General features: G+C 52.2%; 3 protein-coding genes across 3 annotated transcripts; 2 read left to right on the top strand and 1 right to left on the bottom strand.

Annotated features, from left to right (window-relative positions):
• Positions 1-4,556: 4,556 nt before the first annotated feature.
• Positions 4,557-6,250, top strand: Z518_02117 (uncharacterized protein; the record flags this gene model as incomplete). The annotated part of the gene is made up of 4 exons (XM_013419146.1): positions 4,557-4,771; positions 4,828-4,943; positions 5,022-5,136; positions 5,635-6,250. The coding sequence occupies 4 exons, from the start codon at positions 4,557-4,559 to the stop codon at positions 6,248-6,250; spliced, it is 1,062 nt and encodes a 353-aa protein (XP_013274600.1).
• A 2,656-nt stretch (positions 6,251-8,906) lies between these two features.
• Positions 8,907-10,480, bottom strand: Z518_02116 (uncharacterized protein; the record flags this gene model as incomplete). The annotated part of the gene is made up of 5 exons (XM_013419145.1): positions 8,907-9,336; positions 9,402-9,424; positions 9,487-9,915; positions 9,970-10,101; positions 10,133-10,480. The coding sequence occupies 5 exons, from the start codon at positions 10,478-10,480 to the stop codon at positions 8,907-8,909; spliced, it is 1,362 nt and encodes a 453-aa protein (XP_013274599.1).
• A 1,821-nt stretch (positions 10,481-12,301) lies between these two features.
• On the top strand, positions 12,302-14,765 carry Z518_02115 (uncharacterized protein; the record flags this gene model as incomplete). The annotated part of the gene is made up of 8 exons (XM_013419144.1): positions 12,302-12,584; positions 12,649-12,754; positions 12,808-12,922; positions 13,014-13,093; positions 13,177-13,925; positions 13,984-14,123; positions 14,172-14,251; positions 14,309-14,765. 8 exons carry the CDS (start codon positions 12,302-12,304, stop codon positions 14,763-14,765), a joined length of 2,010 nt encoding a protein of 669 aa, XP_013274598.1.
• Between the last annotated feature and the right edge of the window lie 394 nt (positions 14,766-15,159).

Raw genomic sequence — 15,159 nt, 5'->3', positions numbered from 1 at the left:
GGGAGGCCATGCCCCATGGCGATCTTCCGGGGAAAGATTAAAGCCCGAATACTCTCTGGACGCTTGGCCATAGCGAATGGTACCGTATGACTCCTTTAATCAAAGCCGTGATTGTCAACATCGGTCTTGTGGGTAGGTGGTTTCAGGGCCAGCCGGCCCCGCCATGCAGGAGGATAGAAGAAGACCTACCAGATCAATTGTGATATGAGCCAATGAAGAATAGCCGATCCCACCAGAAATATCAATGCAGTCTCTTGTACCTGGAGAAAATCCGTGCTTCTCTGCGGTCCGTTGAGATATGAGAAGAATGAGCTTGACGGTCACCGAAAGCCGCCGGACCACCGTCTCACTCGTGATCGCGCAACTTTAGGCTTCTTTCCGTGGCGGAGGAGGTCCTTCATGTCTCGCTTTGAAAGGTTCTCAGTTGAACGATCAGACCCGTTGAGAAATGATTCGTTTGAGACACATGTCTCACACAGTAAGAAAGTGGTGAAATGGTCCCGGGAAACATTGACCTTTTTTTTTGCCTACGAGAAAGCATAGGGAAGGCTCATTACACTCAAGATGAGATTGAACAACTAAGGGTCGAGTTGAAATCACCTAGAGATAGATGGCTCGCTTGAGGCGATCTTCGCCCAAGTCTCCAGATTCGTACTGTTAGCGGAACAGAACAGAACGTGAGACGGAAGCCTTCAAGTAAGAACAATCTTGCCCTCAAATAGAATATTGTTCAAACTTTGCAACTCTCTGACTTGTAAACCGTAAATTCGCGTCCCGCTACTCAGACTGGACTCGTGACGGCTGACCACCAAAAGTAAGTACCTCATCGTCCAAACGTGATGATGGCCTGCAGACCGATGATAGTGTCAAGATTTCTTGTTCTCCACGAATCACATACCTCAGTAGGATGTTTTGAATATTCATCACCTCAGAAGCTTTGGACAATCCATACTCTAACGAGCAGAATCACACTGAAAATGCCCAAACAACTTGACTATGTCAATCGCCGTTTCCCAAACCTTCTCCTTGAACTTCTCGCTCAATCAATATTGCTGACTGCTTTCCCAAGTTATGCCTCTCCAATATAACTTCTTTCTCTTCTGGCGTGCAGCTCAGTAAAATTTTGATCTCAGAATCATGTTTATACAGATCGACAGTAACAATAACTGCGCAGACATTCTTCCCTTCCAGTGTCCCTACCCACACATCAATGCCGTTCCCATCGTTTGCAGATGTCCCCTGCAGATAGCCGTAATCCAACGGAAAGACTTCATCTGGATAGCGTGGATGGGCGGTCCCGCGCGGGCGGTCGACAATAATCTTGTGGGACGAAACGAGTAGGTCAAGCGCCTGCCAAAATGGCAGCGATACCTGAGAATAGAGCCCAAGAGACATAGGACTTCAAATCTGCGGTTAGGCTAGAATTTTAGAAGGCCGGGAAAGAGCAAGGCACGGAAGGGGAAATGAAGGTGTCAAACAAGGGAGTAATCATACATGGCAGCGTGGGTTTTCGATAAGCCGATAACGCCTCGATCGATTATCGATAATCCTAACGATAAAGCTTGGCACAGAATGAGTCACGTGCCACACACCCTGATCGGATCCAGTCCATGGATCCACCAACTAGATCTGCCTAACAACAACCCCATCGGATCCAGTCTCTGGACCACCTTGGGGGGGTTGGGGGGTGCGATTAACCAGAGCACTTAACCAGATCCGTTTAACAACGACTCCCAGTCCTTACAGGTCGATAAGAGATTTAGTTAACTATCTCGAGGTGCTTATCTGTAATACCACTGCGTTTCCGGTGCTTTAAACACTCGACTTTCTCGATGTTTTCAGCCCCCAGCTGCGCTCTTTCCCACGGGATCGTACTGCGTGCTCCTGAAACGACTCGCTCTGGTTCGTCGCTCATGACTGGAATTGACAGGATATCCATTGTTATAGGACCCCTATATGATAGCTAGGTATAGCTGCTGTAGTTGTTTCGTTGTTGCTGCTCTAACCGGGCTCGAAGTATTTTCAACATCGATCTCATGTTTTGACTTCAAGTGGACTCGCATATTTGTAGTAACCGATGTGCCGTACGGCTCCATCTCGCAGTGTATACAATCGAAAACCACGCTGATACATAGGCTCCACCACTAAAACACTGATACGAGGTTACCATAGACAATGGCACTTCTGATAGTTGCTCTGCCCAACGACGAGGCATTCACACGTCTATAAAGTAGATAGAAAAACAGAGCATTCAATACATCTCAAGTTGCACCCCGTCTGACAGAAGGCGGAGAGTGGCAGAGAATACGTCGAGGTCGAGAGAAGGTGATGCAGATGAGGGTAGTCTCTCGAAGGTAGATGCCACGATACGAAGGAGAGGAGAGAACGGCAGAGGTACGGGTATGTGTGCGTTTGTATAGTATTCAATTAACTCTTTAACTATGGCCCATATTCTTAAGATTGAGATTCCCTTTCCCGTTCTAGTATGTGAGCGTCGCAGCCATAGCTCACCCTTAGCTCCCCTCTGGCTCCTCTGGCTTGCACCCTGCAGTCGAGAAGATTTTTACTCTGTCTACTCTCTACACAATAATGGCTGCAATGAGGCCAGGGCCATTACTCGATTTCCTCAAGAATTGACGGAGGAGGCATTTATAATCATTCGCTCATGAGCTAAGCGAGAAAGGCACCGGGCTAGCGTCGAATCTGGCGACGCCTACGTGCAACCCCATCCCAGTAATCAGCCATTGGGCGACGTGGCTTAATACGGGTGCGAGGCATCTCTCAGGGAGTGTACCTCTACAAGAATGTGGTGGGCGTTAACGAAATTTTTCGCCACCGAGATAGAAGCACCCGTCTGATATGCGAGCAACATCGGCCATGGTAACAAACCCCGCGCAGCCAAGTTCTCGCCATTAGGTTAGTACAAGGACTTTATGAGACCGACATGGGGCTGAGCGGGAGCAGTCTCAATGCCGGTGAGGATGCACCTATCGGAAGCAGTACTCAGCATGCACCACTAGATCCTGTTGTATAGTGCAAAACTCTCGTTGTGGAACCTGAACGAACAGCAAAACCAATACTCATCACCGCAGGTCGGGCGAAATCGACTCGTTGTTCCTCGTTCTGAGCATGCCAAGCCGATCTACGGACCACCGGATGAACGACATACCTAGCCAGATCTTCCATCTCTTCTACCAGGGAATAATTAAGTAGGAGGCGGACCGCCTTGTTGAATGCCGGCTCGTCCTTGTGGGCATCTTGGAGCGGCAACTTAGATGCGGAAGATTGAAAAGTATGAGCTCTTCCTTATTCCCTGAAACAGTCCGTACCCCAAGTCACGGTTGTCGAGGACCGCCCAAAACAGGAGGTCTGGCCGCTTCATTCTTCGCACGGCCTCAAACGAGATCATCCACGTCGTCCAGATGCTGCCACATCACTGTCACGATGTCCATGGGCTGGCACTATGTAGATTGCCCAAAAGAGGAGGATCCAAAGCTGTTCTCGGATATTCTACGGTTGAGAATTGTATTGGTTCCTAACTAGCCGCTTTTATTCTCAGTTACTAGCGCCTTGGCATATTTCACACCAGCTCTTCCACGTGATTGAAGACCCACCACAGAAAAGTGGGGCAATGGCAACGCATCTGTACTATAACGGGAGAAAAGGTGCATCCATGGAAATGAACTAGTAGGTAGTCATCTTGCCGTCGCCAGCGATCACAGCTTTTAGCCTACTCATTCTCAATTGGTGCTAGATCAGAGGAATGAAGACAATCGAAAATAGAAATTGATGTTATGAGTCTCTGTCAAACTTGATGTGCAACTTGAATTTGAATGAATGCTCTGGCTCTTGCAATGAGTGCAGGATAGAGCCCATCTATATATCTACCTAAACAGTATCCTTCAGTGTTGTTGCCTATACTGTAGCCTAGCAGGCAACCATCTCATAGGTCAACAGTCTCCTTCCGCCCCGGGGCATTCAAGATCAAGTGGCTCGAGTGCAGTTTTGTCGTTATCGTAGAGAAGTACCCATTACCATGGGTCGTTCTACCGGTTTGTAAACCGCCACGAAGCTTTCGTGTATGTGAGCGATGCCATTGACCATGGCTATTTTCGTCTGGATATTTGTCTTCTTTCGTTCGTCCCGGCGGTCTCATCGGAAGGGTACATCAGGTACATCAGTCACTCAAATAGCACTCGGACGAGGTAGTCTCTGTGGTCTGTTTTGACGACCCACCTAAACGCCCATCTCCTCATCCCCCGTGCGTGGAGAAGAGCGGAGAGCAGATCCGAAAGCGACCCCAGGAACAAGGCGCCAAAGTCACCCCACATGTTTCGGATTGCAATACAGCGAGTGTTTCCTCGGTACTCACTCAGCCGAGATATCAAAGTCCTAGTATTGTCCGATATCTTTAGAGGTGTGACTGTTAGCCACCATAACGGTCAATGACGTGCTCCTTTCTTTGTGTCACTTAATACCCGAACTGCACCAGTGTTCCCCTAGCAAAGAGTACCTCGAATATCAACCGTTGCCCTGTTGTTCTACTCCGACCTTTCATGACGCTAGCAGTGGGCAGCATGATCTTTCACCACCAATTTCACTACGTATTGCAGATTGTCCTGACTACAACTGCTCTGGTGAGTGCGGTGCCCTACCAGGAGTATATCCTGGCTCCCACGTCTCGAACCCTCCACCCTGTTTCGGTGCGAACAGTCAATGGTACCGTTTTGAACGCATCAAGCTTGGCGAAGGGTCAAGGCGGCACCACGTTGTCTTTGGCAAGAACATAGCCGGCCTGGTCTCGTTTGACGTCTTATCACTCTCCAGCGCCAGTGACTATGTCGGCTTCACATTCAGCGAGAGCTCCATCTGGATCTCTGGACAAACCTGCGACTCCACCACTGGCGACGATGAGCCCTTGTGGTTCCCAGTGACGCGGGAGGGTTCGTATACCGCGCCGCAGCGGATGCAAAGTGGTGGTTTTCAATATCTGAGTGTCATACATAACACAACTAGGTCAGTTCGGATCAATAACCACTCGGTCTATTTCACCGCTATGCCGCACGTGGCAGATGGAGCTCTTGGAAGGTATTCAGGGTATTTCCACTCCGACGATAATAAGCTCAGTCGGGTGTGGTACGCTGGCGAGTCCTTGACTGACACCTCAGTAATATGTTTCGTTTCACTAAGAGGGCTTAGGAGCATACACGAACCAGTTGTGCACGATCGATCCAAAAGCCGGCAACTCCGTTGTTCGCTTTGGCAGCGCGCCTGCACAAATATATGTCTCAGGGACGAACCTCACTAGATGGTATAGTAATACCACCATAGCCAACGGAACCAGCGTCTTGGTGGACGGTGCCAAACGGGATCGACTTGTCTGGCCGGGCGACATGGTTATCGCTGTCCCTTCAGTCTTCGTTTCAACGAATGATATGATCGCAGTAAAAAACTCCCTCGACTCTCTTTTTGTCCTCCAAAATTCATCAGGTCGATTACCCTATGCTGGACATCCCTTTTCAGAAATTGATCTCTACAGCTTGGGTTGAATGACTATTATACGTTCACCGGTGACGAGGCATACCTTTCCAGGAATTGGGGTCGCTTCATAAAAAGCCTGAATTACTCCCTCAGCCTTGTCGGTGACTCGGGCTTAATGAACGTTACGAGTTCGGCTGACTGGGGTCGGGTCGGGATGGGTGGACATAGCATCGAGGCCAACTCTATTCTTTATTACACCCTCAATGTTGGCCTGGGGCTTGCCAAAATCGTGGGAGACGCATCCGTCACCAGTATTTGGCAACAACACGCCAAAACGATCAAGCAGGCCGCCAACGCTCGGCTGTGGGATGCCAGCGCAGGCCTCTATCGTGACAACGAAACCACCACGTTGTATCCGCAAGACGGCAATTCATGGGCGGTCGTGTCCAACATTACCGCGAACAGCACTCAGATAGCGTTGATTTCGGCGAAGCTGGCGCCGCGCTGGACCAAAGTCGGCGCCCCGGCTCCTGAAGCGGGAAGTACGGTGTCACCCTTCGCTTTAGGCTTTGAGCTCCAGGCGCATTATGTGGCCGGCCAGCCGGAGCGCGCGATGAATCTCATGCGCCGCATGTGGGTCGATTTCATGCTCGATGACCCGCGCATGACCAACAGTTCCTTCATTGAAGGCTATTATAGCGACAGAGCGCTGCACTATGTGCCTTATGACCTCGACTCGCGCATCAGCCATGCAAGACGTGGGCCTTGAAACCAAGCCCCGGAAGTTTGGACTCCATCGATGCTGGCTTTACCACGGGTCTAGGAACTTTTGCGGCGAAGTACGAGACCAACGACGATGGCTGGGCGTACTCATTTCAGACTCCCGGAGGAACAAGCGGCACGCTGAGCATACAAGCTCCCAAAATCAACGGAATGCTGAAAATCGTCAACAGCTGCAATGGCACACGGAAACCAGAACGGTGCACTTGAAGGGCCTTCTGACTACAAACAGTGACCACGTGAGAGAAATGGTACTCATACTGTAGCGGGGCGCTACGTGCATTAATTATGTAAGGGGCAAGCAGACATGGGTGGGTAGGAAGTTGAAGTGTGCATCGAGCCTTTCTTAGTTGGTTTTTTGAGGAAGAACACACAAGCACGCGAGGAACCACAGCAGCGAGAGCTTTGTGTGTGGTTGCTCAATGATCCTGACGACGACATCCTCCCTGCGTGACAGGCACTCAAGTGCTAAATCGTTCATCACCTTAACAATATGGACCAAAAGCACGGTGTCTATTGACTTTGATGGCGGAAGGCAACATCAACTTTGGCTAGACAACCAGCGTCTCATACGCCGTAAGGCTTGAGACGCCTCTGGTCCGTAAGATCCCCGTTGATGGCTATAAGCGACTCTACCGCAGGCTCATGGAGTCCTTTCCGAATCGCATTGTGTCGGGAGATGTGGAATGACGACCGAACTGCACCATGTATCGTGTGCTTCACGCCCAGGAGTTGGCAAGTCTTCCCCCTCTTACCTCCGTGTCAATGGAACGTTTCGCTCGAATAGCTGGGGTCGGCCGTGAATGGACGACCACTGAATCTTAATCTTCGTTTTGTCAACCTCCTTCTGCCGAAGCTTCTACTCCCTATTTCATGTGCAAGATCTTGTCTGCCTACGGAATGAGCCATAATCTGAATATCTCTGTCAAGCGTCGTCGCAATGTTTTAGAATCAAGCACCCTAAAAGGGCGAATCAAGGATGAGTTAAAGTCATCGCTTTTGAGGTATGGGGCAGAGACTCGAGAGACTGAAGAGACTGATCCCGTGCCTCGCCACAGCTCGCTTGATATCCACAAGACCCTGTGTATGAATAGAACGGGATACGAAGGATGCGGGTGGCTATGGAAAAGATTCCAACTCGCAGGTGAGGCAGTGCTTCTAGCCTGGAATCTTATGCATGCTGCAACTAAGCCAACCCGCAAGCCCCCACAGAAACATATGACAGAGTTCAAGTGATATTGCATGCCACAGGTTTGCTTTCCAACCCCATCCACCCTAGGCCAGCACCCATCCCATTCTCCTTCATCAGTTACCAGCAGGTCCAAACGTCCACCACTTCATCTCCCCATGCCCATAGCACGCGAAACGCCTGCAACGGCTTGATGATTCGATCCTCCAATTGATGCTCCGCATTCTGGACAGCAAGCCTGCTCCAATAGCGTACCTCTCAGGCAATCACTAGTAGTACATTGCTTGTTGAATGCTCTGGCTTCTATCAACCGGAGGTCCCACCTCGCATATATATATAGAGAGAGAGAATGATTGCCGCCACCTTTCGGTGTCTCCGTAACCAGCTTATGACCAAGGTTCCTTGTAAGCTGAACATTCCATCGTCACAGGTGAACATGTTGCCACACACTGTTCGACACCTCGCTCTCTCGTCTTTGACTTCGCGGCGGGATGTGGACTAGGCAAACCTGTCCCTGTGTGAGCGTTGAGATCAAGCCGTTCTTCCTTCACTATCCTGGTGTAGGGACTTTGAGCCCTCACATGCGCGACTACGAGTCTATCCACTGATCGACAGAGTTCTCGCCTCACAACACTTCCTCAACTGGTTGAACAGTTGAACGGTAGCAAGTGCTCGTTTTACTGGGAAAGGGGTCATTACTCCTATGTAAGATATAAGAGTAAGAATAGGAGAAGAAAAAGGGTCAACCAGTCACGTATAAATACCAGCAACCTGACAGGACCAGTCGCTAGACAGCATTAGCAGTAAAATTTATATAGATGGGGGGAAATTACGGATATTGTCCACTGGAAGAATTCTGGCCCCGTCAATCTGTGCCTACGTCATGGCTTGTTGCCCGTCTTCTGCATACTATCTGTACCTAGCGCGACAGTATATCTTGCATAAGAGCTGTGGCCAAGAAGAGCTTTTCAGCGTACGTGATTTATCCTCTGCAAAGGATTGATGCTGGTGACGGTTTGGCCTGAGAATACTGGTGTCAATAAACACGCCCATGGATCTGTATTCTCACTATCCGATTTTGGGTCGAATCCGGTTTGCGGGAGCAACACTCTTACGAATTTAGTTCATGCATATAAAGGTAATGTATGTCTACCTCTTCTCTCCGTGTGACACAACTGCCCTTTGCGCAGTCATATTAAAACCCCCAATCTGCCTTCCCACGGGTAACATGTGCCTACTTGGGTCGACATTGACATCGTCCCCTACTTGAAGCTAAGCATGACGACCTGTGAAGCGGCTACAATGACAGACGCCCCTGCCAGCGGTGTTTCAACGATCTGACCGGACGGTGCCCCACGTCCTGAATCGATGGCAGTCAGCCTCGGGTCTCTTCATCTAGTACATAATGAAAATGGGTCAACTTACATGCCGTCGGTGGCAGTAGTGTATGGGATACTCAGACGCTTGAGAGTCGGGAACGTCCCATGGGTACGCCGCTTAAGGTGACATTGATGGCCGATCTCGTTGTGGCGTTCTGGTCAAACACGTTTGAGTTAATCAACGCCATCCTGACCAGCTTGCCATTCTCCCACATCCCATACGTCGCCAGGCCGTCGCTCTTGTTCTCCATCTCCGCGATCTTGGCTTTCTCACTTTTGTCGACCATCTCATCCACGACGAGCAGGCCGTTGTACATAGGCATAATATGCGGGCGGCTAATGCCAGTGCCATTGGTGAATCTCCATCTAGGCTGAAAGACAGCGAACAAGCGGTTGGCGGTGCTGTGGAAGTAGACGCGCTCAACCCCCATCGACGCCGCCTTGAGCAAATAGTCAACTGCCCACACGGTTGATTCGCCGGTGTTGGACAGGCGCAAGAGATCTTGTCTATCAAGAGTAGTCAGGATTTGGTCATCCTTCGAACCACAGCTGCAGATGAGGGGATCGCTTACCCGCCATAGGTATTGGCTTCTCCCTACAGAGAGTTACATAGGTCAGCGACACAGTGGAAATATGAGTGAATGAGGCTTTGTTTACCAAGTAATGCCTCCTGTTGTAGCTCTCGGTGTTCAACATCCCACTGTAAACGGTTGACAAGTTACTTCGGATGGTTCCTTTGTTCATCAAAGTACCCTGAGGCGGGCCGCCGGGGGTTGCATCGAACATGCCGTCTGAGTACTGGTGCTCATTGAGGACGTAGGTAACGCTGGAAATATCTTCGCTGTCTAGGATCCCCGCCTCCAGCGTTCCAGTCAGCCAGAACGGAAAGTTGAAGCCAATGATCTCGGATCCAATCAAGAGAGAAGGGTTGCCATTGCCGCCCATCTTGATATTCCGTAGAGCTGTCCTGGCAAGAGATTTCCATTCGGACACGTAGCTCTCCAGGGACGGGACATGAACGTTTGGTTCGTTGCCGATTTCGACGAATTTGAGGGTCACGTTCTTGGTGAGACCGGCGCGAGATCCCTAGAAAGCTTCCGCCAGCATCTTCGACTGGGCCGCGACTTGGGACTGATCAACCATGTTGAGGCCGAAGGTGAGCTCGGTGCCAGCGGGTAGGTTGCTGGATAAACGGCCCGAAAACTTCGCCCAACTGGGTCGCGTCCCACACCTGAAACGAGGTGTCGACATAGGCGGTATTCTCACTCGTTCCTGTGCACACGGATGAGAAAGAGCCTCTTACCAGGGCAGTGACCACTTGAATGTGGTGCCAGAGTGCTGAAATTCCGAGCCAATATGGAGCAACGTGGGACCTACCTCCGACACGGACGGCTGGTGTTTTCCCTGTCCTTTCCGCCAAATTTTTCAACAGCTGATGAACGAACGGGTTCGGCTGATTTGTGGCGTTGCCCGCATATGTGGGCCAAAACTGGAACTCAAACGAGAAGGAGACCAAGGCCGAATCTACTAGCTTCGCAAACGACGGCTGCGAGGTCAGTAATGCAAGGGGGACAGCTTCCGTGATGTTGATGGCGGCCACTGCCGTGGAGGCGCGGGCAGCCAGGCCGATGACGGCGGCCGGGATCTTCATGTCGGTGGCCTGCGATGGTGAGGTCTTGGGTCACTAAGAAGTCTAGGTGGTCCCTCAACGAGGTATGTCTGCTCGTGTCGTGCGGAGTGTGGGATTCACTCTCATCTCGTGGCAGTCCCCTTTTATACATCCATAGAGCAGACATTGTTCCAAGCGATGCGCACCGGCACGGTGAGGCCGAGCAGTCATTGATATTCCATAGGAACTACATCTATCAGCGCGGGGTAAGACCATGGTGGTGAAAATGAGTGCTTCGGTATAAACTAGTGTCTAGTGTCCCCTCTTCGGGAATAGATTGATGACGGGTGCTTTTAGCATCGTGGCTGGAATCCCCTGGGCCTTTGCCTGTAACTTGCAGACTATCCTGGGAAAACCTCGGCTGCTCAATGAGGCAGACACAACCGGTTTTTTTTTTTTATTTTCGGTCAGTCGTCAATTTGGCATCGACACGAGCAAGTAATCATTCGCTTGGAACGAAAAAGTTCAGCAGAATCCTGGAGCTCTGGTTGAGCGGCCTTTTAGCCATAAGCATGCATTTCTCCCATTTTTTTGGGAGAGGGCAAGCAGAAGAGCCCACCGTCGAATTCGAGATCCCCAAACTCCGACCGCCTTATCTTCCTCGTGGCACCACTTCCCCCCCTCGTTATTGCTGTCAGCACACTCTACATGGATTCCCCCAAATCTGTGTACACGCCATGTGTTGAGCCTTCCGGGTGCAGGTGGGGAGTCCGATGTTGACATGAGTGAGGGGTACTGTATGTCTCGTTCGGCACGATGCAGGCCTCGCTCGGATCGGGGGCCATTGCACCTGTCCTCCATCCTCTGTACCTGATCCACGTTGAGAAGCATGGGGAAACCGGGGTAAAGCCAGGGGGAAACGTGGCAGCGGCGGTGGGCGCTACAGTAAAGTAGTCGTATCCCCAGAGGCCCCCAGATTCGCATTGCTTGTGCACAATCATCAACATTCCTTATCCTGGGGTGGCCAGTGGATGCAGAGCCCCCCGCCGCAAAAATGCGTTGAGTGGATCGTACCAAATTGCATCACATGGCCAGGACGCTGTAGGGGAGGGAGAAATCTCCCGAGGACGGTTGTACGGAAGACATCAAAAGCCTAGAACTTCACCAAGACCATCAAGTGCCGCGGCTGATGGCATGACTTTTTACTGGACCCCGGCCGCGCTTCAACCACTCTCTTAACGCCTGATGCTGATTTTCACTCACATCTCCTTCCTCTCACGCTGCCTCTACTATAACCTCACGTCGGCCTTGGATCTTCCGTCCTGAGCATCCCATGGCATCTTGGAGATGAATGATCTCAATACGTGGCCCCCAGCCTCCGCCCACCCAGATGGCGCTCACGCCCGTCACTCTCCACTTCAGACGCCCACACCAAGGAGCAGAACCGCGACCCATCGAACGCGGACGGGCTGTCGTACATGCAGACATAGGAGGGTGAGTGATGGCCCTCTGCCATTTTCGTCTGATGCGTTTAGCTTCGCCGGCACCTGCTTGACGATTGCGGCAGATCAAATGCGATGAAAAGAGGCCCCAGTGTACCCAGTGCTGCAAGGGAACGAGGACCTGCGATTGGTCAGAACCCAGCGAGAAGAGAGCCCGGCTCTCGAGGAGACCCAACGCGACAGCGTGCGACACTTGTCGGGAGAAAAAGGTACGTCCTCGTTTTGGTGCTCATCGGAAGTCCAGTCTATTTGACTTGACTGTGTACGGTTCTAGCTCAAATGCGTCGGGGATGTACAAGATGCATGCCAAAAGTGCGCCAGCAGCGGGATAGAATGCGTGCGATCCCAGACAGGTGCTGAGATGGCGCTACCGAGACATCTGCACCTTTCTCTTTCCAACGACACAGACAGGACAACTGCTTTTCTGCCCACGATTTCGTCGCCCTCCCCCCTTCCCCAGCCGCTCTCCCATGTCAGGAGCTCGGAGACGGAGTCCACCTCATCGCTTTCCAGACAAGGCCATGAGACGACGGAGACCTTGCAGCCGGTCGACCATGCCCCATCGCGACCCACGCCGCTGGGACAGCTACCGACGGGCAAAGAGCTCGAGGATCTAGTCGAGCTCTACTTTTCGTCGGTACACCGTAAGCATTTTCGTGTCGTCGATCGCCGCAACGGGAACCCAATGGCTGACTGCCCGTTCTTCAGACTTCGGGTTCTTCGCATTCATTCACCAGCTTCACTTCAATCGCCTCCTCGCAAAGGGCAAGGCCCCTCGCGAATTGACTCTAATCATGATCGCCAGCGCCATGCGGTAAAGCCCAGGCCTTTTCCAGTGTTGAACCCTCGCTGATCGCTCATCGGCAGGTTTGCCGCCCACGCCGTCCCAGAGAACTTGGTGAGAGCCGACGCTTGGGCGGACGCAGCGATTGGGACCCTTCTCCCGCGCATCTACCAAGGCTTTGGGGCAATCCAGCTCATGGTAAGTGACACCCCGGCTGCCATCGACTCGGTATTTGCGGCTCGAGCAAGCGGACTGTGGTCGAAGGAAAAGCGTCTAATGCGGTGAACAGACCCTCTTGCTAGCACAACACTACGATCTAAATCGTGGCAACTTTACATCTGCTTGGCTACTGGGCGCTAGCTGCACCAGGTGAGTGCCGACCGCCCGCACCCTGAATCCTCTCATTCGCCCCCGGTGCTTCGTCGACCTCCAGGAACTGACGACCGGTCTAGGATGATGCAGATGATGTCCCTCCAAACTCTTGACCGTACCTACCCGGCCAAATTTGCCGCAAATCTGCGACTTTCGCCACTTCTCTCCTGCGAGGCTCTCCGGCGCGTAGCGTGGTGCGCGTTCTACGCCGACACCATCGTCGATGGTGGCCGATATGGTTTCCACATTGTCGACGAAAATTCATATCGTCTCCAGCTTCCGTGTGACATGGCGAGCTTTCTGGGTGACGAGACGGTTGTGACCGAACCGCTCTTCGTTGTCCCTAGCGACCCCGCCAATACTAGCACGGCTAGTCTCGACCGTGCACCTCTCGACATGTCAGCATATCTTCTTCGGACGGCGGCCGCACGTCGCCGAGCCTTGCACTTTGCTTTTCGCGCCTCCCATCGGGAACGGACGAGCGAACAGTTGTCGGCTGAGCTGGTTGCGCTCGAGGCCGACATAGAAGATGTTATAGCGGCCCTGCCGAGGCGATTCCACTTCAACACAAACAACATGATTCTTCACCGTGATCGCCTCATCACGTTTATCCTCCTGCACATCTTGCGTCACAATCTTTACATTGTCGTCGGTCGGGCCGCCCTACAGGTGTATCAGCGCGATTCTGCTAAAGCAGATCTTATCCCCCAGGTTCGGCGGAACAGGATCTCGCACGCTCTTCCCATCGCGGGTCTTATCTCGGAAGGGCTCAAAGCGGGCATCAGCTTTGATCCTCAAATTGGCGTGCAAGCCTATGTCGCCCTAGAAAGTGAGATCTCCCTCTCATCCTCGTCGCCTCAACGCTACTAACCTGAAGACACGGACAGTCCTCCTATTCGAGCCACGCCGCCTGGCTGAGATCGACCCGTTCCTCGACCCCAAAGCGCCCGCGCTCATGGAGGCGATCCCTCACCTTCTCACTGTCATTCGGGATATTGCAGATCGATCCGAGTTTGTCAAACAGCTAGTACGTGGGATTGCATGCTCGAGCCGCAAGAGCTAACATCAAACATAGCACGTCGAGGCAGTCCACCGGCTCCTGCGATGCGGCCACAGTCATTTCCTTAATCAGACCGATTTTACCGCATTCCGAAGGTCTGTCGTTTGTGTCGGGGCCTGTGAAGTGGAGTCTCTCGCTGACTTGGTACATAGTGAATATCGGCTAGTTTGTCAAGACCCTGCCGAGTACGACTTTCGCGATTTTCGATGGGCCAAGCTCGAACGACTACGTCGCGGCGTCAGGCCATCTACCAATGCCGGGCGTGACGAGGCTTTGCTCGAGTACGAGTCAGGCGGAGAAACAGCTTCGTCTTCGGCAGCGACTTCGCCTCGCCTCGACGCGATCGACGTCCGCTATGCCGCTTCACGACCTTCGGCCGCCCAACGTGGCCAGTCAGTCCCCTCGGCCCCCTCCAACGAACTTGACTTGCCAGCAGCGCAGAGCATTGATGGCGTCGGCATGGCACAGACCCTGCTGCCGTGGTGGGGGCTCGGTGAACCTGAAAACCCCGATCAAATGTTTTCACTTGACTGGTCGTGGTTCTTGGCCGAGTCAGGGCACCCAGGGTATCAAACTGGTGACCTGACGAGGTTTTCATCGCAGCTCTAACAGATTTGACAATCCAACCGTTCGTGAGACCGAGTGTCAGTTTACCCTGCAGCTTCCGCTGATACTGGGACCGTCTTGCTGTTCCATGATGTCTCTTCGGCCTCTTGCCGACCAAGCTACAGCACCTGAACCTACGTCGTTTAACTCCACATCCTCTTCTCCTTCGCCGCGCTCCCTATCCTATTCCCAGCACTCTTCTACCACTCGGCGTAGAGCTCGACCTTCTTGTCTGTGACAGGCTTCAAGTCTGGTTCCACTGAGGATCGTCGAGTTGATATCTGCGATGGGTTCGAATGTGGATATGTTGCCGCTCTTCGTTAATCGACCTCCATCTTCATAATATTGGGTTCGTGTGCGCCATGTCTTTGATATGGCAAGTCGTCAGTGGGGTATT

This window comes from Rhinocladiella mackenziei, assembly GCF_000835555.1.
Source record: "Rhinocladiella mackenziei CBS 650.93 unplaced genomic scaffold supercont1.2, whole genome shotgun sequence".
Classification (NCBI taxonomy): Eukaryota; Fungi; Ascomycota; class Eurotiomycetes; order Chaetothyriales; family Herpotrichiellaceae; genus Rhinocladiella; species Rhinocladiella mackenziei.
The sequence above is the reverse complement of the archived record's forward strand: the minus strand, read 5'-3'. Positions and strand labels throughout refer to the sequence as shown.